Source organism: Rattus norvegicus, chromosome 2 (genome assembly GCF_021556685.1).
Source record: "Rattus norvegicus strain SHRSP/BbbUtx chromosome 2, alternate assembly SHRSP_T2T, whole genome shotgun sequence".
NCBI lineage: Eukaryota > Metazoa > Chordata > Mammalia > Rodentia > Muridae > Rattus > Rattus norvegicus.
The window spans coordinates 183,695,347-183,721,629 of record NC_141535.1 but is presented as its reverse complement, the minus strand read 5'-3'; the positions used below and the strand labels follow the sequence as shown (position 1 = coordinate 183,721,629).

The window sequence follows — 26,283 nt, the reverse complement described above, 5'->3', positions numbered from 1 at the left end:
AGGCAACTGGCAATTAAGAGGATAAATACAGTAAAGTTGAAAGAATGTTTATTTGCAAATAGATAATACACATGAATTAGGTTGAAAACTTTACATGTCAGTTAATACGTATAAGTTAGGTCAACTATTCTGCTCAGTGCAATGCAAACAGGTTTCTCCAAAGAAAGTCAGTTAGGCTCTGCTTCAGGCCAGTTGAATCCTAGTTCCAAGACATCAGACAAGAATAAAACATCCACAGGATAGATGTCAGGTAGAGTGTCCAAGACCCTAATGCTGCCCTTCCCCTACACACCATTTTGAAATATTACAGCTGTATGAAATGCATATTCACAATGCTGCCTTGCCCCAGATTAACTGTAAATGTTCCAGCAAAACCGTAATCTAAACAGAAGTCATTGTTAAAAATACTGGTTGTGGCTATTAGCAGCAAGGTGTAGGTCATAGCTGCCAAGCTCCTAAAATATCTTTCAGAGTTTTAGCAGAGACATAGACTAACAGAAGTTATGAACCAAATGCTCTTAACTGATGTTTATAGAACATTCCATCCTGAAACAAAAGGATATACCTTCTTCTCACCACCTCATGGTGCCTTCTCCAAAACTGACCATAAAATCATTCACAAAACAGGATGGAACAGATACAGAAAGACGGAAATAGTCACATGCATACTATCAGACAACCAGGGACTAAGAAAGTTCTTCAATAACAAAAATAAGGAAAGAAGGCCCACTTATACATGGGGGTTGAACAATGTTCTACTCACTGATAACTTGGTCAAGGAAGAAATAAAGAAAGAAATGAAAGACTTCTTAGAATTTAATGAAAATGAGGTACAACATACTGAAACTGATACGACACAATGAAAGCTGTGCTAAGAGGAAAACTCATAGCTCTGAGTGCCTGCAGAAAGAAATAGGAGAGGGCATACATCAGCAGCTTGACGGCACACCTAAAAGCTCTAGAACAAAAAGAAGCAAATACACACAGGAGGAGTAGAAGGCAGGAAATAAACAAATTCAGTGCTGAAATCAACCAAGTAGAAATATAAGAACTATAAAAAGAATGAACAGAACCAAAAGCTGGTTCATGGATAAAATCAACAAGATAGATAAACCCTTAGCCAGACTAACCAGAGGGAACAGAGAGGATGTCCAAATTAACAAAATCAGAAATGAAAAGGGAGACATAACAAAACAATCAGAGGAAATTCAAAAAAACATCAGATCCTACTACAAATGCCTGTATTCAACAAAACTTGAAAATCTGAAGGAAATGGTCAATTTTGTAGACAAATACCAGGTACCCAAGTTAAATCAGGAACAGACAATTTAAACAACCCCATAGCTCCTAAGGAAATTGTAGCAGTCATTTAAAGTCTCCCAATAAAAAAATGCCCTGGATCAGATGGATTTAGTGCAGAATTCTATCAGAACTTCATAGAAGACCTCAGTCCAATACTGTCCAATCTATTCCATAAAGATGAAATGGATGGAGCACTACCAAATTCCTTCTATGAAGCCACAATAACTCTTATACCGAACCACAGAAAGACCCAACAAAGAAACAGGACTTCAGACTGATTTCCCTTAGGAATATGTACACAAAAATACTCAATAAAATTATTGCAAACAGAATCCAAGAACACATCAAAACGATCCTTCATCATGGTCAATTAGGGTTCATTCCAGGTATGCAGGGATGGTTCAATATCCAGAAAAGCATCAATGTAATCCCCTATAAAAACAAACCCCAAGAAAAAAAAACACACAATCATTTCATTAGATGCAGTGAAAGAATCTGACAAAATTCAACACCCCTTCATGATAAGAGTCCCAGAAAAATAAAAAGGAATTCAGGGTCCATACCTAAACTTGGTAAAACCATATACAGTAAAACAATAGCTAACATTAGCCTAACTGGAGAGAATCTTGAAGAAATCCCACTAAAATCAGAGACTAGACAATGTTGCCCACACTCTCCCTACTTATTCAATATAAACACTACTCCCTGGTATTGTAAATCAATGTCTCTTCTTGGCATACGTACTCTCCAATATCTGCTTGATGGAACATGACCACTACAATGGGGTCCAGTTTTCTGCACTCTTGGGTAGACTTCACTGCTATCCTAAAACCCAAAGGAATGTCTGCCATGGAATAAATCACTACTCCCTGGTACTGAGACGTGTATTCAGTGATTTGACTCAGACAGGATTTCACACAGGGTTTCCATTCAAGAAGGAGTGCTTTGCTCCAGGCTTTATTCATACTTAGCATAGGGTGCAAGGTAATCCAATGTTGTAATGTGCAACCAGAATGTGTGGGTCTTAGTAAACTTTCCAAAACATGTCCCCAGGGACACTAGCTTATTCTGGATATGTTGGCATCCAGTTTAGGGTTCATCTCACTCACACTTGGTCTTTCTGGAGCTGGAAACAGTAGGTGCCGTCCAGTCTGTCCAGGAGGAGTTTTAGATTCTCTCCAATGTATTTTGTAATCTTCTCAAACAGAACCCGGGCCTCTTTTTCAGTCAAAGGCCTCTTTTTTTCCCTAGTTTGGCTCCTGGGATCTTCATGCCTAATGGGAGATATTCTAATTGTGGTGAGGAAGGACATTTGAAAACGAATTATAGGCAAGACATGACTAGAAACAGTTTTTTTAACCTAGAAAGAATAAAAAGAGAAAACTTCAGCCTTCTGGAAAATGCAAAACGTTTGTCAAAGTCTGACACTGGCCTGATGAATGCAGATCAACCAGGGATAGGCAAGGTTACCCTTTAACATCAGAAAAGGAGTCCTCCTGTAGGCCCTGATATCAAATTTGATTTAATCATTCTGTGCTTGTAAACGTGGTGTGTTGGAGGGGCCTGAGATAGCTAGAATAGAATAAGACCCTGATTTAACTTGTTTCAGATTAGCTTCTGTCTGTGTTTTAGGAGATTACGAAGAGTTCCCTGGCACTACAGTCCAACACCATGGACTATGATCAAATACTCCTTGGTTTCTGATTTGACAGGTAGTGCATTGTGTGTGTGGAGGTTGCAGACAGAATGACTTACACTAAAAATCTGGTAGCATCTCATACATGTTCTGGACACTGAATCAGCTGATCCTGGCTGAATTCTCCTATCCTTCCAAATAAAAGGGTTTTTTTTTTTACCCATCTTTGTGAAGACATAACAAGCCAGGTGGGGCTTCACATTTCTTGGAATGTTGAATAAAAACTTACTGGTTTGTCCAGAAATGCTAAAGGACCCTTGTACTATGCTCACCTTGCAGCAGAGCCTGGACTGGTCTTAGGAGAAACCAATGACCATGGGAGAGTAGAAAACCCAGTAAATGAACTTTTTGAATCCCCTCTATTGGATTTACAGAAACCTATATTTTTTGTTATATTATAATTCTTGATGTAGATGATTTTAACATCTAAGTAATAAAGATTGTTCTGCCTTATAATCTGCAGTGCTGGAAATAGAGACCTGAGCTCCCCATGCACTGATACAACACATTATGAGTAACACCAGTCTCAGAAACACAGTATTATCTGCTCTGTGTACTTCTTGAACCAAGTTTTCTTTAGAAAAACTGTTTAAGAATTTTGATTTTATTATTGGATATTTTTATGTATTTACTTTTCGAATTTTATCTCCTTTTTGGTTACACCCACTCCCATCCCCATCCTCCTGCTTATATAAGGATGTGCCCCCTAACACCAACATTTCTCTATTGCCTTCATGCCCTGACATTCTTCTACACTAGGGAATCCAGCATGCACAGGACCAAGGGCTTCTCCTCCCACTGTTGGCAGATAAGGCCATCCTCTGCTACATATGCTGCTGGAGCCATGGGTCCCTTAGTGTACTCTTTGGTTGGTGGTTTCGTCCCTAGGAGCTCTGAGTTCTCTGGTTAGATGATATTGTTTTCTACTTGTGGTGTTCCAAACCCCTTCAGCTCCTTCAGTCCTTTCTCTAACTCTACTGGGGCCTCATGATTAACTGCAAGCCTTCCCATTGTATCTTTAAAGCTCTGGAATAGAATCTTCAGGAGACATCAATATCAGGCTCCTGTCAGCAAGCACTTCTTGGCCTCTGCAATGTACTTGGTTATGGAAATGTGCCACAGTTTCTGAATCCATTCCTCTGTTGAAGAACATTTGGGTGCTTTCTAGCTTCTGGCTTTTATAAGTAAGGCTGCTGGGAATATAGTGGTGCATATATCTTTGTTATATTGGGGAAACGTACTATGTCCAATTTAGATGAACTGCCAGATTGATATCTGCAGTGATTATATCAGTTAGTAATCCCCCAATAATGGAGAAGTATTCCTCTTTCTTCACATCCTTGCCAGCATCTACTGTCACCTGAGTTTTCAATCTTAGTCATTCTGACTGTTGTGAGCTGTAAACACAAGGTTGTTTTAACTTGTACTTTCCTGATGACTAAGGATGTTGAATATTTCTTTTAAGAGCTTCTGGGCCATTAAATATTCCAAAGTTGAGAATTCTTTCTTCAGCTCTGTACCCCATTTTTAATAGGGTTATTTGATTCTCTGGAGTCTGACTTCTTGAGTTCTTTGTGTATATAGTATATTAGCCCTCTATTGCATGTGAGATCTGTAATGATCTTTTCCAATCTGTTGGTTGCCATATTTTCCTATTGACAGTATCCTTTACCTTACAGAAGCTTAGCAATTTTGAGAGGTCTCATTTGTCTACTTTTGACCTTAGAGGATATGCCATTGGTATTCTGTTGAGGAAAATTTCCCCTGTGCCCATGTATTTGATGCTCTTCCCCACTATCTCTTCTGTTAGTTTCAGTATATTTGGTTTTATTTGGAAGTTATTGATCCTCTAGGACTAGAGCTTTGTACCAGGCAATAAAAATGGATCAATTTGCATTCTTTTACATGCTGACCGACAGTTGAACCATTACCATTTATTGAAAATACTGTCATTTTCCCCCTGGATTCTTTTAGCTATTTTGTCAAAGATCAAGCGACCATAGGTATGTGGGTTCATTTCTGGGTCTTCAATTTTATTCCACTGATCTACCTGCCTGTCTCTGTACGAATGCCATGCAGTTTTTACCACTATTGCTCTGTAAAACAGCTTGAGGTCAGGGATGGTAATTACCCCAGAAGGTCTTTCATTGTTAAGAATAGTTTTTGCTATCCAGTGCATTTTGTTATTTGAAATGAATTTGCAAACTGCCCTTTCTAACTTTATGAAGATTTGAGTTGAAATTTTTAATGGGGATTGCCTTGAATCAGCATGATGCTTTCAGCAAAATATCCATTTTTACTATATTAATCCTGCCAATTCATGAGCATGTGAGTTCTTTACAAATTATGAGATCTTCTTCAATTCTTTTTTTAGACAATTGATGTTCTTGTCATACAGATCTTTCACTTTCTTGATTAGAGTTACACCAAGGTATTTCTTTTTATTATTTGTGACTATTGTGAAGGGTGTCATTTGCCTAGTTTCTTTCACAGCATGCTTATCCTTTGAATAGAAAAAGGCTACTGATTTGTTTAAGTTAATTTTGTATACAGACACTTTGCTGAAGTTGTTTATCAGGTTTAGGACTTCTCTGGTGGAATTTTTTATATTCCTTAAGTTTACAAAATCATCTGCAGATAGTAGTATTTTGAATACTTCCTTTTGAATTTGTATTGATTTGACCCCTTTTTGTTGTCTAACTGTTCTGGATAGGAGTTTGAGTGTTATATTGAATGGATAGGGAGAAAGTGGGTAACCTTCCATAGTCCCTGATTTTAGTGGGATTGCTTCAAATTTCTCTCCATTTTATTTAATGTTGACTACTGATTTGCTGTACACTGTTTTTAAAAGAACTCATAGGAGTAATAAAGAAATGCAGTGTGAAAACTTAGTTCAGTGGTAGGGAACTTGCCTAGCATGTTGAGGTCCCCAATTCTATCTTCTGCTAAACACACAGATGCAACTTTCCTCAGTTGACTACCTGTATATGTGGATTGATTCCAGAAAAAAGAAAATTGCCTGGAGACCAATCAGAGGAGGCCAGATGCACACTGAATATTTGCATTGATTGATCTCTGGGGCATTCCTTAATAGGGTCACTGAGTCACGGTGTGTGGTACTCATGACTGATCTTGCCTGGGAGACCCAGATTGGATAGGAGGATGAAGGCTAGCCTGGTGGGCAGAGAGATGTTACAAGAGTAACAAACTGAGAATGTATACATATAAGGAGAAGAGGAGAGCATGAGAAAGATCTCCTTCTGCATTTGCCAGGCAAAATAATCATATTAAACAAAGATATCAACTGATATTTTCTTCCATCTCTTTCTGCTGTGGTGGAGCTCCATGTACAGACCAGACTAAAGGACACCTATTCTTCTAACTCTGTCTCTGCATTAATAGGGCCCACTGACAGCACGTCAACAATGAACATTCCATACATTCCAAAATACTTTTACATTATGTATTTTTCATTTGTAATAACCTTTCCCACTTCTAGTATTGTGCCTTACAAATTAAGAAGTTAAGCATTTACATTCTAGTCATAAGTGGGAGAGGTAGGAACATCGCTGTCTTATTTTTAGACCAGCTTGTTCTATAGAGTAAGTTCAAAACAGCCAAGGCTATATAAAGATACTCTGTTGCAAATGAGAGAGAGAGAGAGAGAGAGAGAGAGAGAGAGAGAGAGAGAAAGAGAGAGAGAGAGAGAGAGAGAGAAAGAGAGAGAGAGAACAAGCACAAATCAATCTGAAATTGGTCTGTGGTTATGTATGGAGTGATTAATGTTTTAGTTCACAATTTTATTGTGATTGTCAGAGGAAATTGTTTATATACAAGAAGATCATTTTGAACAATGATTCAAAATTCTCCCTGGAGAGATGAAAATCTGTTTTCACTATATGCAGAAAAGGTGTATATTTTAAATGGTCTGCATTGGAAAATTCATAAAGTCGGACTCCTGGGTGTTTGATAGGTGTGTCTCTCACATATATGTTGATTCTCTCTCTCCAAAATGAAAACAAACTCACAAATTCCACATGAATATCCACACCATTATGTATAACTCCCCAAAAGATCAACTCTGAAACTAAAGTCAGAGGTATCCTTCTGAAAATTATAGTCAAGAGGTAGAAGCAGAAGGACCTAAACTGAAGTGGTGTCATGGAAAACACAGTGAGTAAGGCTGTCATGGGAAATTAGTTTATTTGAATTGATGTCATTCTTCTTAAACAAATTAATATCTAAAAAACAAAACAAAAACAGCCAACCAAATATTAAATAAAAGAAACAACAAAAACAGGTTGAGCAATTATTACAGCAGTTGAGTAGGCACATCATCATCAAGGAGAATGTGGACATGATTCATAGTAAAGTCAAGGGATCTCCAGCTTTACTACACATGTTGGCCTGTCTTATATTAACTAACAACACAAACTAGAGGTATCTGATTGAAGGGAAACTTAACTGAGAAAATGCCTCCAGGAAATCCAGCTGCAAGGCATTTTGTATAATGACTGATGGGGGAGGGCCAGATCATTTTGCATGGTGTGTTTGCTGTTCTGGTAGTCTTGGGTTCCATAAGAGAGCAAGCTGAGCATGTGAGGACCAGCAAGGCAATAAGTAACATTTCTCCATGTCTTCTGCATCAGCTCCTGCTTCCTGTGTGAATTCTAGTCCTAATTTCCTTCAGGGATTAACAGCAATGTGAATGTGTAGGCTGATTAAAGTCTTTCAGGTCATAGTGTTTCTCACAGTAATACTAATGCTTACAATGACCCAAAACAACAGTGAAATGAAAATCACAAGTTAATCATCTATCACAATTATTCTTAAAATCTGTCAGAACCAGTCACTGGTGACCCTGTGGAGAAATGAAGTTTTCCATTGTCTGGTCTGGAAAAAGTCTGAGTTGACAAAATTACTTTTTTGGCAGTCCCTCCAACCTGAAAATTTTCAGGATGCTCTGGCCCTAATGTTTCCACTCCTAGGATATCTTCAACATAAATGAGTTAATAAAAAGGCAAGGGGGACCCTCCCCTGTGTCTCCCTCAAAGTTACCACAACACTGAAGTAGAATCTAGTCAGGTATCTGTGAGAAACCTCGATTTGCTGCCAACTTAATGAATAGGTTCCTTACTTCAAGGATGGTAAAAGGCCCTCCTGACAACTCAGCCTGTGTGAATCTCACACCCCAGTGTAGAGAAGAATCCCAACATTCAGGAGTCCATTGATGTTTCATTTATACATAATTCAAACACCAGAAAAAACATTTAAAGTGATGGCAATGAAAAACAGTGTTTACTACAGTTGTGTGTGTCCATGAGGAAGACCACAGAATCCTATAGAACACAAACTTATTTTCTTTCAAATGCAAACTGTTGAAAGGTCAGGAATGTTTTATAAATCATAGACCTCTGCCCTTAGGAAGACACTTAATTCCTCATTTTGTTTACCTGTTCATACATTACAGCCTACAGTTAAATCTTCTAGGTGAAAAGCTACAACATTCGAAAGTGGTCCGATATTTATTAATTTAAAAATTATATCAATGTTAGCTAGATAAAATTTTAATTCTATTTTGTTAAACATAGTTTAACTTGAGCGTTTTCAAACCTGGCAGTCTGCCTGCCAATCTTCATTTCTCCTTCAGTTCCCATAGATGCTATAACACAGGCTCACCTCCTAGTACGCATCTAACTCCTATAGCTTTCTACCTGCCCCATCCTTTCCTATCATCAGTGGATCCTAAACAGCTTCCCTTTGTGTTCTCCCTCTCCCCATTTGTTGCTTTGTCCCACCACACAACCACAACTCCCATTCCTGCTAATTTCAAAGATCATTACTGCCAAGGCTACATGTAGGGTGATGTTGGATCCACAGAAATCCAACATCTCCAAACACAAACCCTGAGTCCCATCCCCAGCTTTGTAGCATAAAACCTGCTGCAGTCTCCATTTCCCTGCTATATTGCAGGAGATTAAAAGGATCACAAAGATCTCCAACCTACCTCCTCCTACTGACCCCATGATCACAACCTCCAATCCCAGCAGGCATAGGCTGGAAACATGCAAGCAGAGCAGGCCATGAGAACAGGTGCTTACCAAGTTTTCTACAGTGCACCAGAAAGCCACCACACCCTCCTAAACTCCAGGAAGCAGAGAGAAATAACAAAATTCTTATCCTGGAGAGACAAAAGCAGATCTCATCACCCAGACCTATAAAAGTCTTCACAGCGTCAGGTGCATCGATGTCACCGTCAAGGGCACAACCAATAACATCCGGGACAGCATGTACCTATTTGAACCCAGCAACCCTACCATAGCTGACATGGAATATTCCAACATAGCTAAAGAATGGGACCTTAGACCAGCCTTATGAAAATGATAGAGGCCCTTAAAGAATAATCAAAGACTTTCTAGAATTAAGTGTGAATGGATATACATCATTCCCAAATTTATGTGACACAGTGAATGTAGATATATGTGGAAAGTTCATAGCAATAAGTGACTAATTAAAAAGTGGAGAGAACATCTTCCTGCTCCCAAATACCGTGGGGGAGAGAGCTCACCACCCAGACAGGTGGGCACTCCTGAGACTGTAGAGCTGGAGAGACCGCCAATACTGCCCACCCCTGCTCACATGCCTGGCCTAGGGGAAACTGGATAGGGCCTCTGGAACTAGAAGACAGGGACACTCAAGCCTGGAGCACCAGGGACACTGCCTGGACCTGAAGTAACCCGATCTACAGCTCCCTGCACCCAAAACCTGTGGGAGGGAGAGCTAAACCTTCAGAGGGGCAGACATGCCTGGGAAGCCAGAAGAGACAACACTCTTCCCACATTTCTGACTCCAGAGGAAAACACCTAACGCCATCTGGGACCCTGGTGCACCGGGGCCTCGGGAAAAGTCAGTTCAGGCCCTCCTGGTTGCTGCACACTTGGAGAGCTCAAAAGCAGCCTCCCAGGAGCAACTTCAGCCACAGGACCAGAGTTAAGACCAACTATTCTGCTACCAGTGATCTGCCTAGTGGACTCAGGACACACAGGGGTAAAAGTCCTCTGTGATCGGACACTTCCGGTTTTTAGCTGGAGCTGGAACCTCGCTTACCCTGGCCCACAGCTCCCTGCTCCCAAACCCTGTGAGAGAGAGAGACCTCCCCACCTAGGCAGGTGGGAACTACTGAGATTGCAGAGCGAGAGAAGCCACCAATACTGCCCACATCCCAGGCCCAAGAGGAAACTGTATAGAGCCTCTGGGAAGCAGAAGATAGGGGCACTCAAGCTGTAGGTACCCTTAGGTCCAGACAATGCTAGGACCTGAAGGGACCCGATTAAGAGCTCCCTGCACCCAAATCCCGTGGGAGGGGTAGCTAAAACTTCAGAGGGGCAGACATGCCTGTGAAGCCAGAAAAGAGTACACTCTGCCCACATTTCTGACTCCAGAGGAAACCATCTAATGCCATCTAGGACCCTGGTGCACAGGGACCTGGGAAAAGGTGGTGCAGGCCCTCCTGGTTGCAGCCGTCAAGAAAAGCTCATAAGCAACCCCGCAGGACCACAGGTAAGACCAACTTTTCTGATCCAAGTGACCTGCCTGGTGGACTCAGAACACAGGCCCACAGGAACAACTGAAGAACAGTAGACAAGAAAGACAACACTTCTGAAAGCAGAACACTCGGTTCCCATAACTGGCTGAAAGAAAACAAGAAAACAGGTCCACAACACTCCTGACATACAGGCCTATAGGACAGTCTAGCCACTGTCAGAAATAGCAGAACAAGGTAAAACCAGAGACATCCTGATGGCAAGAGGCAAGCGCAGGAATCCAAGCAACAGAAACCAAGTCTACATAGCATCATCGGAGCCCAATTCTTCCACCAAAGCAAACACTGAATGTCCAAACACACAAGAAGAGCAAGATGTTGATTTAAAATCACATTTGATCATGATGATGGAGGACTTTAAGAAAGACATTAAGAACTCCCTTAGAGAATCGCAGGAAAACATAAATAAACATGTAGAAGCCTACAGATAGGAATCACAAAAGTCCCTGAAATAATTCCAGGAAAACACAATCAAACAGGTGAAGGAATTAAAAAAATGGAAATAGAAGGAATAAAGAAAGCACAAAGGGAGACAACCCTGGATATAGAAAACCAAAGGAAGAGACAAGGAGCCCTAGATACAAGCATCACCAACAGAATACAAGAGATAGAAGAGAGAATCTGAGGAGCAGACGATTCCATAGAAATCATCAACCCCACTGTCAAAGATAATTTAAAACAGAAAAAAACGTGGAGAGATATCCTATTTGAAACATGAGAGCACTCCTTAAAGCTCTACATAGAAATGTGAAAAAAAAACCAAAAACAAACAAAACAAAAACAAAAACACACCCAAAGAAGTAGGCAGAAAGAAATAGTCAAACTCAACGTTGAAGTCAATGAAGTTGAAACAATACAAAGTATCAATTAAACAAATGTGTCTCAGGAAGAAATCCACTACCCAAAGATTACAATGGACAGATGCATAGCTTCAGCTGCATGTGTAGCAGAGGATGGTCTTGTTGGTCACCAGTGGGAGAAGAAGTCCTTGGTTCTGCCAAGGCTGGACCCCAACAGGACAGGGGAATGTAAGGAGGGGGTCGGAGAGGGAGATGGTTGTGGTGTGGGAATATCCTCATAGAAGAAAGAGAAGAGGGATTGGAGAGGGTGGCCTATGGCTGAGAAACTGGGAAAGGTAATAACATTTGAAATGTAAATAAAATATTCAATAAAAAATAATTGTAATTTAAAAAAACAAGTAGAGAGGCTCAGATTACAAATCTTAGCAATTAAAAATATAGGAGTCCAAGTTACCATGATTTGGTCATTACACATTATGCACTCTGCACACATACACACACACCCCCACACACAAACATATTGAACAATCAGGGAGACATTAGGAAGGGAAGCATTCCAGGGAGAATGGAGGGAAATAAGAGATGGGTACAGAGGCTAAATATTGTCAAAACACATCACAGACATATAAAAAAAGTAAAATTAAAAAAAGAGTTGGTTCTTTGAGAAAATCAGTAAGATCAGCAAACCCTTATCCAAATTAACTAAATACTGGAGAAATCCAGAGAATTCTATGGACATATTTGGAAGCCTCTACTCCACTAAAGTGAAATCTCTAAAAGATAGGGTTAAATTTCTCAATAGCTTCCACTTACCACAGTAAAATCAGGATCATGGGGGAGATGGAGGGGAAGGGATGGGGGCTTATGGACAGGAAACCATAAGGGGAATAACATTTGAAATGAAAGTAAAGAAATGTAACTAATAAAAAATTTTAAGAAAGGAAAAAAGAGACTTATATCCCCTAGTGAAATATAACCTGTCATTATAAATCACTTCTCCACAGGAAAAAAATAATCTCAGGTTAAGGTGACATTAGGACAGAATTCTACCAGAATGTCAAAGAGGAGCTAACATCAGTACTCCTCAAATGATTTCACAAAATGAAGTAGAGGAAACAATTGACAATACATTGTAGAGGACCACAGTTACCTTGATACTCAAATCACACAAAAACCCAGAAGAGCAAGAAGATTACAAACCTATTTCTCTTATGATCACAGATGCAAAAATAAGCAATAGAGTATTTGCAAACCAAATCCAAGACCACATCGAGAGAATCATTTACTAGGATAAAGAAAATTCCATCTCAGAGATGCAGGAATGGTTCTGCATACAAAATTCAATACATGCAATCTACCATATAAAAGATCGAAAGAAATAGCCACATGAAGATCTCGTTACATGTAGAAAAGCCTTTGACAAAAATCAGCACCCCGTGATAACTAACACAAGTCCTGGAGAGATTAGGGATACAAGGGACATAGCTAAAAATAAGAGCACAGTTTACACCATAACAATAAACAGCATCAGTTTAAATGTGGGAAGTTCAAAATAATTCCAGCAAAATCAAAATGAAGGAAAGATTTTCGACTTTCTCCATACTTACTTAATATAATACTTGATGTCTTATGTAGAGCACTAAGAAAAGTGAAGGAGACTAAGGGGACACAATTCAGAAAGGAAGAAATTAAAATGTTATTTGCAGATGATATGCAAAACATCGCTGACCCTAAAAGTCTACTGGAGAATTCCTAGAGCTGAAAAACACTTTCAGCAAAGAAGCTGGAAACATTAACTACAAATAAAGAAACTCAGCAGTCCCCCTTTATAGAAAGGACAAACAGCCTGAGAAAGAAATAACCTCCGACAAAATAGAATATCTTTAACTAACTGTGACCAAACAAATGAAGGTCTTACATGATAAAAGCTTCAAGTCTTTGAAGAGACAAATTGAAGAACATCTCAGATGAAAAGATCTCCAATATTCATGAATCAGTAGGATTAACACATTAAACTGGCCACCTTACCACAACAATCTACAGATTCCATGCCATTTCCTGCTAAAGCCAATGTAATAGTTTAAATAAGTTGAAAGCACAGTTCTCACCTTCATAAGAAGACATGAGAAAACCCGGAGAAGATAAAACAAATGTGAACAATAAAAGAACTACAGGAGCTCTCACCTTCCATATTTTGAGGTACAGAGCTATAGTAATAGAAACAGCATGGCAAAGTTGTTTATTGTTATTTCATAGTAGCCTTTCCTCTTCTGAGAGACAGAAAGGGGGGATCCATATGAGAGGGAAATTAGGAAGGAAGTAGAAAAAAGGAAAGTGGAACTGTATTCTTATTATATAGATAATATATGTCTAATTAAAATGAAAAAAGGGGTATGGGCCAATGAGGTTTTGAGAACGTTCATAATGAGACAAAAATGTTTCTAAGTAGCACAGTTCTGGTTCAGTTTTAGTGTAATGTGACTAGGGACACTTATATTCATTAATATTAGCAGTAACTATGTATAAGGAAACATTTTAAAATACCTGAGAAAAATTAAAGTACAGAAGCTGGCTCCTGATTTTCTTGGCTGTTTCTTCCAACTGTGATGAAATTGTCTCAGTCACTGTTTTGGAAAATTAGTTCATTTCATATTTAGGGTGTTTATTCTGCATATGTATGTGCGTAATACTTGCATGTGTGCTACATATAGAAATAAGAAGGGAGTGATAGATTCCATGAGGCTGGCATCCAGATGGAATTCAGGAGCTTTTTTTTTTTTTTTTTTTTTTTTTTTTTTTTTTTTTTTACATTTTACTAGGAAGAAAACCTGTGTTCTCCTGAATAGCATCAAATATTCCTAACTACAGCAACATATGGGCTCAGCTTGGATTCCACATCTTCTGTTACTCTCCGCAGAAGCTCATGTGGTATGGAAACATGACAAATGAATTCAGAGTTCTGAAGCACCCCAAAGAGGGAGCACAATTTCCTCTTTTAGGTGCATATCTAAACGCTTGGTGTTACTGATACAGAAGTCTCTTCTCCTGCCCCATCTTTTTTCTGTTTACCCACATTCAGTTGTATCAATGCACTTCTGTAACTATTAGGAATATTGAACTGTTTGGGTGTCAAGAGAAGTATGTTATCATTTCCTCTATTGAAATGTTTACAGGAATAACCATGAGAACATTGGAACTTGCTTAGATAGCTTGTTTAACAAAACAACAAGAACCAAGGCACCAAGGTTAAGAATTAATAAGTGGGACGTCAAGGAACTGAAATGCTTCGATGAGAGATTTTGACAGTATTAATAGGACAAGATGGCAGTTTGTTGAAATGCAAAAATTTCACCAAGCCAACGTCTGACAGGAGACTAATTTACAAAATATATAAACATCTCAAGTATCTAGACACTATCAAACCAAGTAAACCAACTAAAAATGGGCTAGACATCTGAAGAGGAAATTCTGAACAGAGGAATCTGAAATATCTAAGAAGCATTTAAGGAAATGTTTAACATCCTTGGTTCTCAGAAAAATGCAAATCAAAATGACTGCAAAAATCCATATGATACTTCTCAGAATGGCTAAGTTCAAAAACACAAGTGAGAGCCCATGCAGTTAAGGCTATGAAGTATATGCTGGTAGAAATGGTAACATGTACAGATGCTATGACAATCACTATGTCTGTTTCTCAGATAACTGGGACTCAATCTCCAGGACATTCCATCCTACCACAAGTTCATTTCCTAAATATGTTCAGAGCAGTTTTAATCATCATACCCAAAAACTGGAAACCTAGATGAAACTCAAAAGAAGGATGGATAGGGAAAATTGCACATTTACTCAATAGAGCATTACAAGGTTGATATTAAAAAATAACATCATGAATTTGGCAGGCAAAAGCCTTAGTGAGGTAATCCAGTCTCAGAAATTCACACAGTAATGAATTCACTTAAAATTGGTTATTAGCTGTAATGCAAAGAACAATCATACAACAGACCCATGAGATCAATACCAAGAGAGCTCAAGTGTGGAATGCAGGGACCTCTCCAGGGAGGGACAACAGAATAGATTCCCTGGTGACAGTGGTCATATGGGGATGGATAAAGCAAAGATGAGGGAACATTATGGAAGCAGAGAGTACTGGGAGACATCGGTAGGATTTAGAATGATTTCAGGGGTGAGGAAAGAAATCCAGTGCAATAGAAACTCCCTGGAATCTACAAGAGCAATCCTAGCAAAGACTCTTAGTTGGGATTTGAAGCCTGAACTGGCCAGCTTCTGTAAGGCCTGGCATCCAGTGGAAGGAATTGAAACACCAACGCAGCCACTCAAACTTCAACCTATAATTTATTCCATATGGAAGGTGTCCTATGGTAATAATCACACAGAAATTGTAAGTGTGGATACCAAGTGACTGGTACCACCTGAGCCCATGCCTGAAGAAGGAGCCCATACCTACCTGGAAGTGTCTGGAGGGCCAAGACCCAGAGGATGAATAGTCCAGAGATGTTATGTAGAATCAAATACAACTGGGTAAAAAAGTCAATGGAGCTGTTCCTAATGATCCTCTGCTATACTTGTAGAAAGGAGTCTATCATAACTGTCACCAGAGAGTTTTCATCCAGCAATAGATTGGAGTAGAGGAAGAAACCTAAAACCAAACATTATGCAGAAGTCAGAGAATCCTGCAAAAGAGGGGGAAGAAGGATTTAGAAGGCAGCAGTGTCAAGGACACCACAAGCTCAGGACTCAAAGTATCAACTGACCTAACCTAGTCCCATGGAGCTCACAGAGACTTCTTGTAAATTCAGGGAGCCTCAATGGGATCAGACATGCCCTGTGTGTATATTTTATAGTTGAGTAGCTTGGTGTTCTGGTGGGATTTGTAACAATGCGAAGATAGCCTGTCCCTGTTGTGGATTGCTGTGTGTATGTTCTGCTTTCTCAGGAGTGCCTCTATTCACATGCAGTCAGCAAAATCTTAATTAGTCAGATAAGTCTACAGGGTGTGATAGGGGAGTGGGAGGAAGGGGCAAGCTGTAGGTTTAGAGAGGGGAGCGACAGAGTTAGATAGAGGGGGAGATGAGACAGGACATTGAGAGAAATGTTTAAACAGAACCAAATGGCCTGATTGAGCTCCAAGTTGCTATCAAAGGGCAGTAGAGTAATGTAGGGTACATTTGCCCCATCTGGGTACAGCTTGTATTTATATCAATTGAGTTTTCAGTTCTTTGTTTGGGCTTTTTCAGAGTTGATGATTTACTGATATAAATCTAGCTGATAAATTACGAGACTGTACATTTGGTTCTATGAGGAGATGAGGATTTATTCCAGCAGCATTCCTCGTTCTCCAGGGTGGCCTGGGAAGATCTGGGTATTTCTGAACCCTGCTATCCATGGGAACCAAGGGGACAGAAAAGACAACTGTTGTTGGCAGCAGGATATAGCATGGACCGTTTTTTATAATCACCAGGTACCTGTCTCTCACTGTTTTGCCTGCTTTTGGACCTCTTTCATCCTACTGGTTTGCAGTGTCCCACCTCAGTATGATGGCGTGTGCCAGACTTAATGTAACCTGTCCTGCTTGGTTGACATCTTTGGGAGGCCTGCTCTCCTTTGGAAGGAACCAAAGTAGTTGATGTGTAAGAGGATGTATTGGGGTTGCTGGGCCTACATGGAGGAAATGAGGGAGGAAAAACTCTTCCTAAGGTGTAATATATAAGAGAAAAGTCAATAAATATGAAAATGCCATGGAACATGAATTCATGTTCAAGACTTCTCAGGAGACCCCAAAACAAGAATCCTGGAGGCTCCACAGTAATTCTAGAAACTATACTTTGAGATGCTAGGGTCTAACCCCTTCAGAGCAAGGAAGAGAGGGCAGTGGTCAAGGGACTCCAGAGTGTGCTCAACCTGAGTTCCAGATTGGGACGATTTTGTTTGATCATTTTTTTTTTCCTAAAACACTTACAAGGAGCTTGATACTTCAACAAAAAAAGGAAACTGTTTCAGCATACTTGATAATAATTGTGTTACCTCCTGAAAAAAAAAACAAGCAAACAAACAAAAGCTTGACTAGTCGCCAGAAAGCTGGCTACAAGTCTGAACAAGTACCTGTAACCACATAAAATCAAATCCTCACCAGCTTGTAATTTATTAGCCAGATTTATAACAGTAAATCCTCAACCCCAAAATGCCTACACAAAGAACTCAAAACTCATTTGATATAAATAAAATTTTTAGTTGTGAAGTGGCTTAGCTTTGGGAGACAAGTTTAATCCCTCTGATTGGAATACAGACAAACCCTTAGTATCCACAATAAATTCCACACACTGAAAGTAAAATAAATTAGTAGAAAGAAGCAACAGTGTGAAAGGAAAGTGAAAAATCAGAGAAGTATTAGACAGAAAAGGATGTGCCCAACTTTGACAAGACGGTATAGGAATGGAAGCTATTCAAGAGGTCAGTGAAGAGAGCAAAGGATAGAGAGGCCAGTTTTAATGGGACAAAGATACAGAGAGAGGTTGAAGAGACTACAAGAGAGACACAGACAGAACAAGTCAGAGAGTGAGGTGGAGACAGAAGATTAGAACTGATTTCCAAAGTTAGTATTAGACCAAGTAGGCAATTCACAGGCAGCTGAGAAAAGCCAAAATAAAACAGTTTCAGTGGAGAGAAGTTTAGAGCCAGAACAAATGAAATCAGGCAGCCAGAGATCAGAAAGCACTAGAAAGTGGTGAGCTTATTCAGCCATAAATATCAGAAGATGAGAACATTCTAAGCCTAGTTTGATTTGACATAGGCTAGAATCTTCCATGATTGGTCCTATGTCAGCAGACCAAAGCAAAAACCTCAAGGATGACAATTAATATGTGCAAATAAATATGTCTTTTAGAGGAAAGTATTTGACTGCTTCCTGGACTGAAACCTCTGAGGTAAGTATGGTTAAAGCATCTTCAGTGTACATACCAGTTTCTAGAGCCTGTGAAAGACATCACCAGATTCTCCTCTTTCTGGGAGCATGGATGTGTGCCAGCCACAATTTGTTGTCTGTTTAGTGTCACTGTATGTCTCTTTATCTCTCCGTGCATCTTTGTCTATCTCTATCTCATTTCTGTGTCCTCTGTCTCTCTGTCTCTCTGTCTGTCTCTCTGTCTGTCTCTCTCTCTCTCTCTCTCTCTCTCTCTCTCTCTCCTGCTCTATCCATCTCTCTCTTGAGCTTTCTATGTACATTTGTCTGTTTTTTAAATATCTCTCAATATTTTTACTTATTTATTTTTACATTCCAGATTTTATTCCAGTCCTGATCCACCCTCCCACCCAGGGTTCCACATCCCAAACTCCCAGCCCCCATTAAACCACACGCTCCAATCTCCACAAGGATGTCCCCTTCTCATATACTCCACCAGAACTCTAACCTTCCTGGGGCCTCCAGTCTCTTGAGGGTTAGGTTTGTCTATTCTGACTGAACCCAGACTCAGAGGTCTCCTGATGTGCATATGTTGGAGGCCTCATCTCAGCTAGTGTATACTGCCTGGTTGGTAATACTGTTTCTACTAGATCCCGAGGATAGAAGCTAAAAGAGACTGCTGGTCCTCATACAATCAGTTTGGATTTTTATAATAACTAGGTGCATTCTTTGGTATGAGGATAATTACTACCATTATCATCTGTCTTCCTACTGTGTGGTACAAAAGCCTTTTGTTTCTGGCAGGATTCTAGTAAATCACTCCTCCCATTCATGACCCTACAAATACTCTACCACTATCTTACCCTATGACAGAGATTTCATTAGCAAAGCCCATGATTCATGCCCAGGTGGTCACACTTCCACTCTACAGGAGCCTGCTCCTGAGAGCTAAGAAAAGAACTATTTAGAGCATCTTTCCTGTAAAGGAATGGTTGCACAGTGATCATCTACAAGCATCTCCAATGTTACATATCTATCCAGGGATCCTCTTATTGAAGCCCCCAAAAACCAGAGACAGAGTCACTGATACTCATACTTTTCAATAAGTCTAACACAGGAATAAAGAGTAAAAATCAATTGATTGATTTATCTAGTATTGAGAGATAAAGAAACTTGGAGCAAGTTATACACGAGAGCTAGGTGCTGTTGAAGTGATTGAATCACTGAATATTTTTCTGTGTCTTCCTTGCCATGGATTCTTCCTAAGACATGACAAACTAGAGAGATGAGAGATCTAAATAGAATTTTACATGTACTTTACATCAATGTAAACATCACAAACTTCAATCTTTGATATCTATTCAATATATGCTGTAGCCCTTGGCAAAAAGAATACTCTCTCACTTCTCAGGACCAAGAGAACAAGCAGTGCAGTCCCAAGTCTGAAGAGGTGAGAACTCACCTGCACAGGATGTAGATTATGAAGTACTGATGAGCTGAATCCTTCCAGTTAAAGTGATTGAATTGAAAAAGCACTTAGGATATTCTTTAACCACACCCTTAAGTAAAACTGGGAAATCATTTTTAAGGAGGATGTACTTGAGAGGGAATTACAAGACCCCCCCAACCAAATTTGGGGGAGTCACCACAAGGTCTGTGGGTCTGATTGGACAAATATACGTGATAGAAGAAGCCACCATCAGAGGTTTGGGGCTCTGCTTTTTGCCCACCATATAAGAGTTCTTCCACCTGCCCCCCATTTTGTGAACACTCATACTTCTGACAAGTTCAGATCCCTTCTCTGATGATGTTTGTGTAAGGAATTAATGTAAGACCAGCACAAGCTTAAATAATAGCTTTGCAGAAAATTCCCTTCATTTATGGAAGATTCACCACAGTTCACTGGCCATGGCTACTCATATTCCCATCTGGACTAACTCTGGAATTAATTTAATTAATTTAATTAATTTAAGTCCAAAACTAGTTGGCATACATAACCTTTAATTTTTTTCATAAGTTGAAGTACATACAGCTGGTTCAAATAGTGTCTCGCTAGAAAAACACGCCTTTAATCTGAGTGCTGAGTCAGAAACTTACCCACCTTTAATCCAGATTTTGGGACTACAGGACTGGGCCACACCTTCTGATGGAGGCCTATATAAGCACTTGGAAGAAGGAAGCCTTGTGTCTTTGCCTGAGTGCTTTCATCTTACTAGCAGCCCATTTCCTCACCAGCATTAGAGCCCACTTCAGAATTCTATTATATATTGAAGAAGAAGACCTGATACTTCAAACCTTGTTGACTGCGTAAGTACTGGCTTTAGCCATTGTTAGGTAGCTGGACCTCACCCTTAGATTTTTCTCATATATATCCAGTTTCTATTCATACAGATAAACTTATTCTGTACATTCTCTAGAGGCCTCTGACTAACATAACAAATTTGAAATCAGAACGTAGAACATTTTTGAAACCCATTGATAGGTCGACATTACATCTGTTTTGTTTTATGAAAAGATTGCCAGGATATGTTTGTTAGAACTAGGTGTGGTGTGGGTAGGAGGGTTGCACTTTCAGGCCCATCCTGAAGTATCCTTTCCCCCAGGGTTACCAGCCATTGTATAGAATATAGTTTATTATATGGTTTAGATGTAGTTTATTTTTAGTATAGATAGTATAGATAGATGATAAATCAGTAGATACATGGATATAGAAATACATATTATATATATGTATATATATATATATATATATATATATATGCACTTAGTATAGTTACAGTGTAGAATCAAGGTTATTTAGAGCATAGGAAGGGAAGTCGGGTAGGGAAGAGAAGAGAGTAGAGGCTGAAAAAGAAGACATACATTTAGAGAGACTGTGTGAGTCAGAGAGCGAGGAAGACAAAAAGAGAGAGAAATGGAGATAGAGTTGTTGGCCAGGAACACATGGAGAAAGAAGAGGAATGGGGAAAGGGGGAGAGAGATAGAGAAAGGGGTTAAAGTATCAGGGAGAGTAGGAGTAAGAGAATAAGGGAGTAGGAAGGAGCAAGCAGCCTTACCTTGTCCTAGGCAATATGAGACATTTAACTCTCTTGTATCCTCAGTTTGACAGCAGTGTAGGCTGATACAGACAGCAGCAAGGCAATGGAGCACTGTTTCTTAGTGGTTATCATACCACAATCTAGGCAAACTTGTCACTGTGTCTATTTCTTAGAGATCTTGGTGGGTGGGGGTGGGGCAGTTGTAACATCTATGGATGGGATTCTCTGTCCTAATAACTTTAAACATGTAAGGTTACATTCAGCAGATTTCCAAAAAGATTGATAGTGAATATCTATTAAGCATATGAGTTATGCAATCATTAATGCTCTTTAAATTTTTACTGCTGCAAATCATTAAATTAATATTAAATAAAGATTTACCAAATCAGGATAGAAATTAGTGATTCAAAGAGTATTCTAATGTAAGGAGGCAATGTTTATGTAACTGCCTATAGCAAATATGGTAGATGGCCACTGGCCTGTCATTAACTAAGACGACACTGAAGCTACAACCAGTCATATGGTCTGCATTAGCTAAGTTGGTGCTGAAACAATAGCACAGGAAATCCTTATCTACCAACAACAAAGATGGCAGTCACTCAGCAGTCTGCCCTCAATGAAGATGGTGCTGAAGCTACACCCCTCTCTGAAGGAAAGTCATAGGTTTTTTGTATCTTGTAATTGTCATAAATGGATGTGTATGAGCAAAAAAAAAAAAAAACCATAAAAAGAGAAAAACACAGAGATAAATGGGCATGTTTTCTTTGAGGGACAAGTGGTCTTTCCTTTCCCTGTAATCATTCATCCTCTATTGCTGAATGAAGAGGGTTTGACTTGTTCATGGAACAGCTCAGCTGTCACATCTGGTTTAGACCTGCTGAAGACTTTCTAGTGTTTTTATAGTAAAAATAACTACTATTATTTGTATTTATTGTCATCTCTGGAAGCTTCTAGACACTAAGTCTATTCTAGGCCTAGAAAAAAAATTTAGCCTGTGATACTTATAGGTGAATAAGTCACTCCTTTTTAGTTTTTTCTGAGGTCTGGATGGGTAGTTTAAAACTCTTCTCCATTGTACCTGATTCAATCTGAATTATTTCAGGATTTCCTGAGCTGCTCTTCCTTGCCTCATACTAACTTTCACCAACTATTGTATTCTTCTGGCTCCTTTCTTGTTCTCTGAATCCTTCTGTCTTTCCCTGTGTCTCCATTTCTCTCTCTTTAACCTGTCTCCGAAAAACTCTCCTGGAAAAACTGCCTCCCCTCTTACTTTTCTCTCTGTACTGGTTTCTTTTTCTTCATTATTTATTTTATTTATTTACATCCCAAATGTAAATAAATATATTTGGGATGTAAATTCCAGTTTATCCTTGCAGAGTTCTTCACCACCCCCTTGCTTCAAATAACAGACAGGAGACTATCTGACAAAACTCATAGCAGGGTCTTTATTTTGTTTTCTAGCTCAGACACCCCCACCCCTCCCAACATCCCAATGCACCACAATCATGAAACATCATTTTGCTTGTGAAGGAGTACCTAACATCCTCCTTTTTAGACTTCCTGTGGACTTAAGTAACCTAAAAAACTGGAGAGGATGGTTTTTAACAGTTTTTGGCTTAAGTTGAAGTAGATATATCCAGTTCATCTACAGACTCTTTTGGTAGAAAAACACACCTTTAATCTGATTCTTGAGTCTGGAAAACATGTACCATTAATCCAAATCTTAAGTCTAGAAGACACACCATTAACTGGGCCCCACTTCTCTTGCAGGCCTATAAAAGTACATAGAAGAAGGATGCTGTGAGTCTGCCTGCTTGCTCTCACTTTACTAGCAAGCTCATTTCTATACTGACATCTGAACCTATTTCTGCAGGATTCTGTTGAATTATGAAGAGGATCTGAGACTTCAAATCTTGTGGAATAAGTAAGTATTGACATTAGCCAACTTTATATTAGTTTGACTTCTGCCTACAGATTTTTCTCATACATCCAGTTTCTATTTATATAGAGAAATTTATTCTTTATGTTTATTACACGCCCCTGATTAGTACAACACAGTTGAAATGGTAGTGTTTATCCATTTCCAAACAGTTCAAAAGTTGGATAGAATAGTCAAACCTAGTTACTATTGACCTAATATTCAATAAAGATACACAGAGTTATACAGAACCATGGTAGTTTTGGGTGGGGGTAGTGGAGAATGAGAGAGACATAAAAAAACAAAGACAGAGATATACAGACACAATCAAATGAGGAGAGAGAGAGAGACAAGACAGAGAGAGAGAGAGAGAGAGAGAGAGAGAGAGAGAGATTTAACAGTCATAGTGGGTCTGTTTTATGTTTGGTAGAACAAGTATGGAAACCTACAGATCCTGCTTAGAAATAGACATTTTCAAGAATATGAAAGGGGCAATTTAGCAGAAATTGAAAATAAAAACGAAAGGCTATCTATATTTGTATCTTGCAGAATAAAGAGTAAATTCTATTACTTCTTTCAGATCAACCTTAATCTCCAAACTACCTCCAGAAGATATGTCAGGGGACCTGGAAGACAAGCTCTGCGGCTACACACATATCAGTGTTCAGAAATTCTGCTACAAGTGGACCATTAGCAACTTTTCATTTTGTATGGATGGAATTTGGGAAATTATTACAAGCCCAGTGTTCTCATTAGAGGCCAATGAAGAAGTGCAATGGTGTTTGACATTATATCCAAATGGTGTTGATGAAGAAAGCAAAGATTACCTGTCTGTTTGCCTGGGTTTGCACAGTTGTCCAAAGAGCCCAGTTTTGGCAAAGTTCCAGTGCTGGATCATAAATGCCCAAGGAGAGAAACATCAAATTACAGAGATCCCAAATGTTATAAGGTTTCTTCCAAATGAACAATGGGCATTGAGGAAGTTCATCCTTCGAGATTTCCTCCTCTCTCATAGGCATTGGCTTCTCCCTGAAGACCAGCTCATCCTGTGTTGCAAGGTGTCCATAGTAGGACCCTCCTTTAGCAGGCCTGGACATAACATGAGACCTGCAATCAAGGATCCAACACAGATGTTGGCTAATGACATAGGAGAGCTGTGGGAAAATTCCCTCTTCACAGACTGCACCCTTGTTGTAGATGGGCAGGAATTCAGAGCTCACAAAGCCATCCTAGCAGCTCGCTCTCCAGTTTTCAGAGCCATGTTTGAACATGAAATGCAGGAGCGCCTAACAAACCGCATTGAGATCCATGACATTCACCTGCAAGTCTTTAAGGAAATGATGGCCTTCATTTACACAGGGAAGGCACCACATCTCCACAGCCACTCAATGGCCACTGGTTTGTTGGCAACTGCTGATAAGTATGATCTGCAGGACTTGAAGGTCATTTGTGAGGATTCCCTGTGCAGGAACCTCTCTGTGAAGAATGCTGTAACAACTCTCATCCTGGCTGACCTCCACAGCACAGAGCACCTGAAGACTAAGGCCATGGATTTCATTATACTTCATGCTTCTGAAGTCTCTGAGACCTTGGAGTGGAAGTCAATGGTGGGGTCACATCCCCACTTGGTGGAGGAAGCATTTCGCACCCTAGCTTCTGTACATTGTTTTTCCTTGGAGCCCTCACTCAAACGCCAAAAGATATTTTAGGAGCTTGTCAGTTATGGCCTGAACCTGGCTGCTAACAGCTATAACAAGTGTTTTTAACAATGACTTCTGTTTAGATTACAGTTTGACTGGAACACTTACAGTGAATCTGGGGCAAGGTAGCATGGTGGCTATGGATTTCACAGAGCAGTAATATTTCAAAACGGTGTGTAGGGTAAGTGCAGCACTAGGGTCTTGGACACTCTACGTGACACCTATCCTGTTGATGTTGTTTTATTCTTGTCTGATGTCTTGGACCTGGAATTTATGTGGCCTGAAGCAGATCCTATCTGACTTTCTTTGGAGAAACCTGTTTGCATTGGACTGAGCAGAATAGGTGAACTAACTTAAATGTATTAACTGATGTGTGTAAAGTTTTCCACCTAATTCATGTGTAGTATCTATCTGCAAATAAAAATTCTTTCAACTTTACTGTATTTATCCTCTTTACTGATAATTGCCTTATTGTTTCAATTAAGATTTCAATTGTATTCAATCCATTTAAGAGAATGAGCAACCTTGACTGACCTTTGCTTTTGTACAGTTGCTTTGAGTTTCTCCCCATTTAAGTTGATATTGATATGGGGTTCTTCTATATTACCATTATTATATTTAGCCATATCATCTGTGTGCCAATCTCTGTAGAACTTTTATCATTAAGGGATCATTTCTTAAAGACCATGTACTGATGCAGTTTAATGATCATGTTTTTTGATTTTGTTTGTTCGCTTTTGTTTTGCTTTTTTTTTCTTTCAGTTAATCTATGTGGTCAATTAAATTTTATAGATTTTTGTATATTGAACCACCATTACTCACCTTGAGACAAACCCTACTTTTTGTGAATGATATTTTTCATGTATTCTTGCAATTATTTAATGATTATGTTTGCATGAGTCCATAAGGGAAATTGATGTGTGTTTTAGATATCACTGTAACTGTAGTCTCTCATAAAATAGAGTGGGAAATATTCCTTCTCTTTTTATTATGTGAAATGATTTGAGGAGTATATGCCATAATGCCTCTTAGTATAGCAGATGAAAATTATGGACCTGGGCATTTTCTGATGGGGAGACTTTTAATGACTGCTGCTATACTTTGATGCCTTTGATTTGGTGCACAGATAGTGAGAATTGAAATGGCAGCTTAGGCGTTTTTACTTTGATGAGTTTTAGTGCCCTTACCTAATATGAGTTCAACACACATTCATGCTATACTGCCCAAAGGGATTGACTGTGCTATGACCTTACTCCTCTAGTCTTCTGAACACACAGATGTACAGGAGAGACAGTTTGTGTCCTATGTAC

The 26,283-nt window shown here is 39.3% G+C and overlaps 1 protein-coding gene and 1 pseudogene across 1 annotated transcript; one reads left to right on the top strand and one right to left on the bottom strand.

The window, feature by feature from the left end:
* Nucleotides 1-2,000: 2,000 nt before the first annotated feature.
* Nip7-ps12 (nucleolar pre-rRNA processing protein NIP7, pseudogene 12) lies at nucleotides 2,001-19,212 on the bottom strand (annotated as a pseudogene).
* Nucleotides 19,213-23,881: 4,669 nt separating this feature from the next.
* On the top strand, nucleotides 23,882-24,982 carry Tdpoz2l8 (TD and POZ domain containing 2 like 8). Its single transcript, XM_087643974.1, has one exon. It carries the CDS (start codon nucleotides 23,888-23,890, stop codon nucleotides 24,980-24,982), a length of 1,095 nt encoding a protein of 364 aa, XP_087500100.1. The 5' UTR covers nucleotides 23,882-23,887.
* Nucleotides 24,983-26,283: the final 1,301 nt, after the last annotated feature.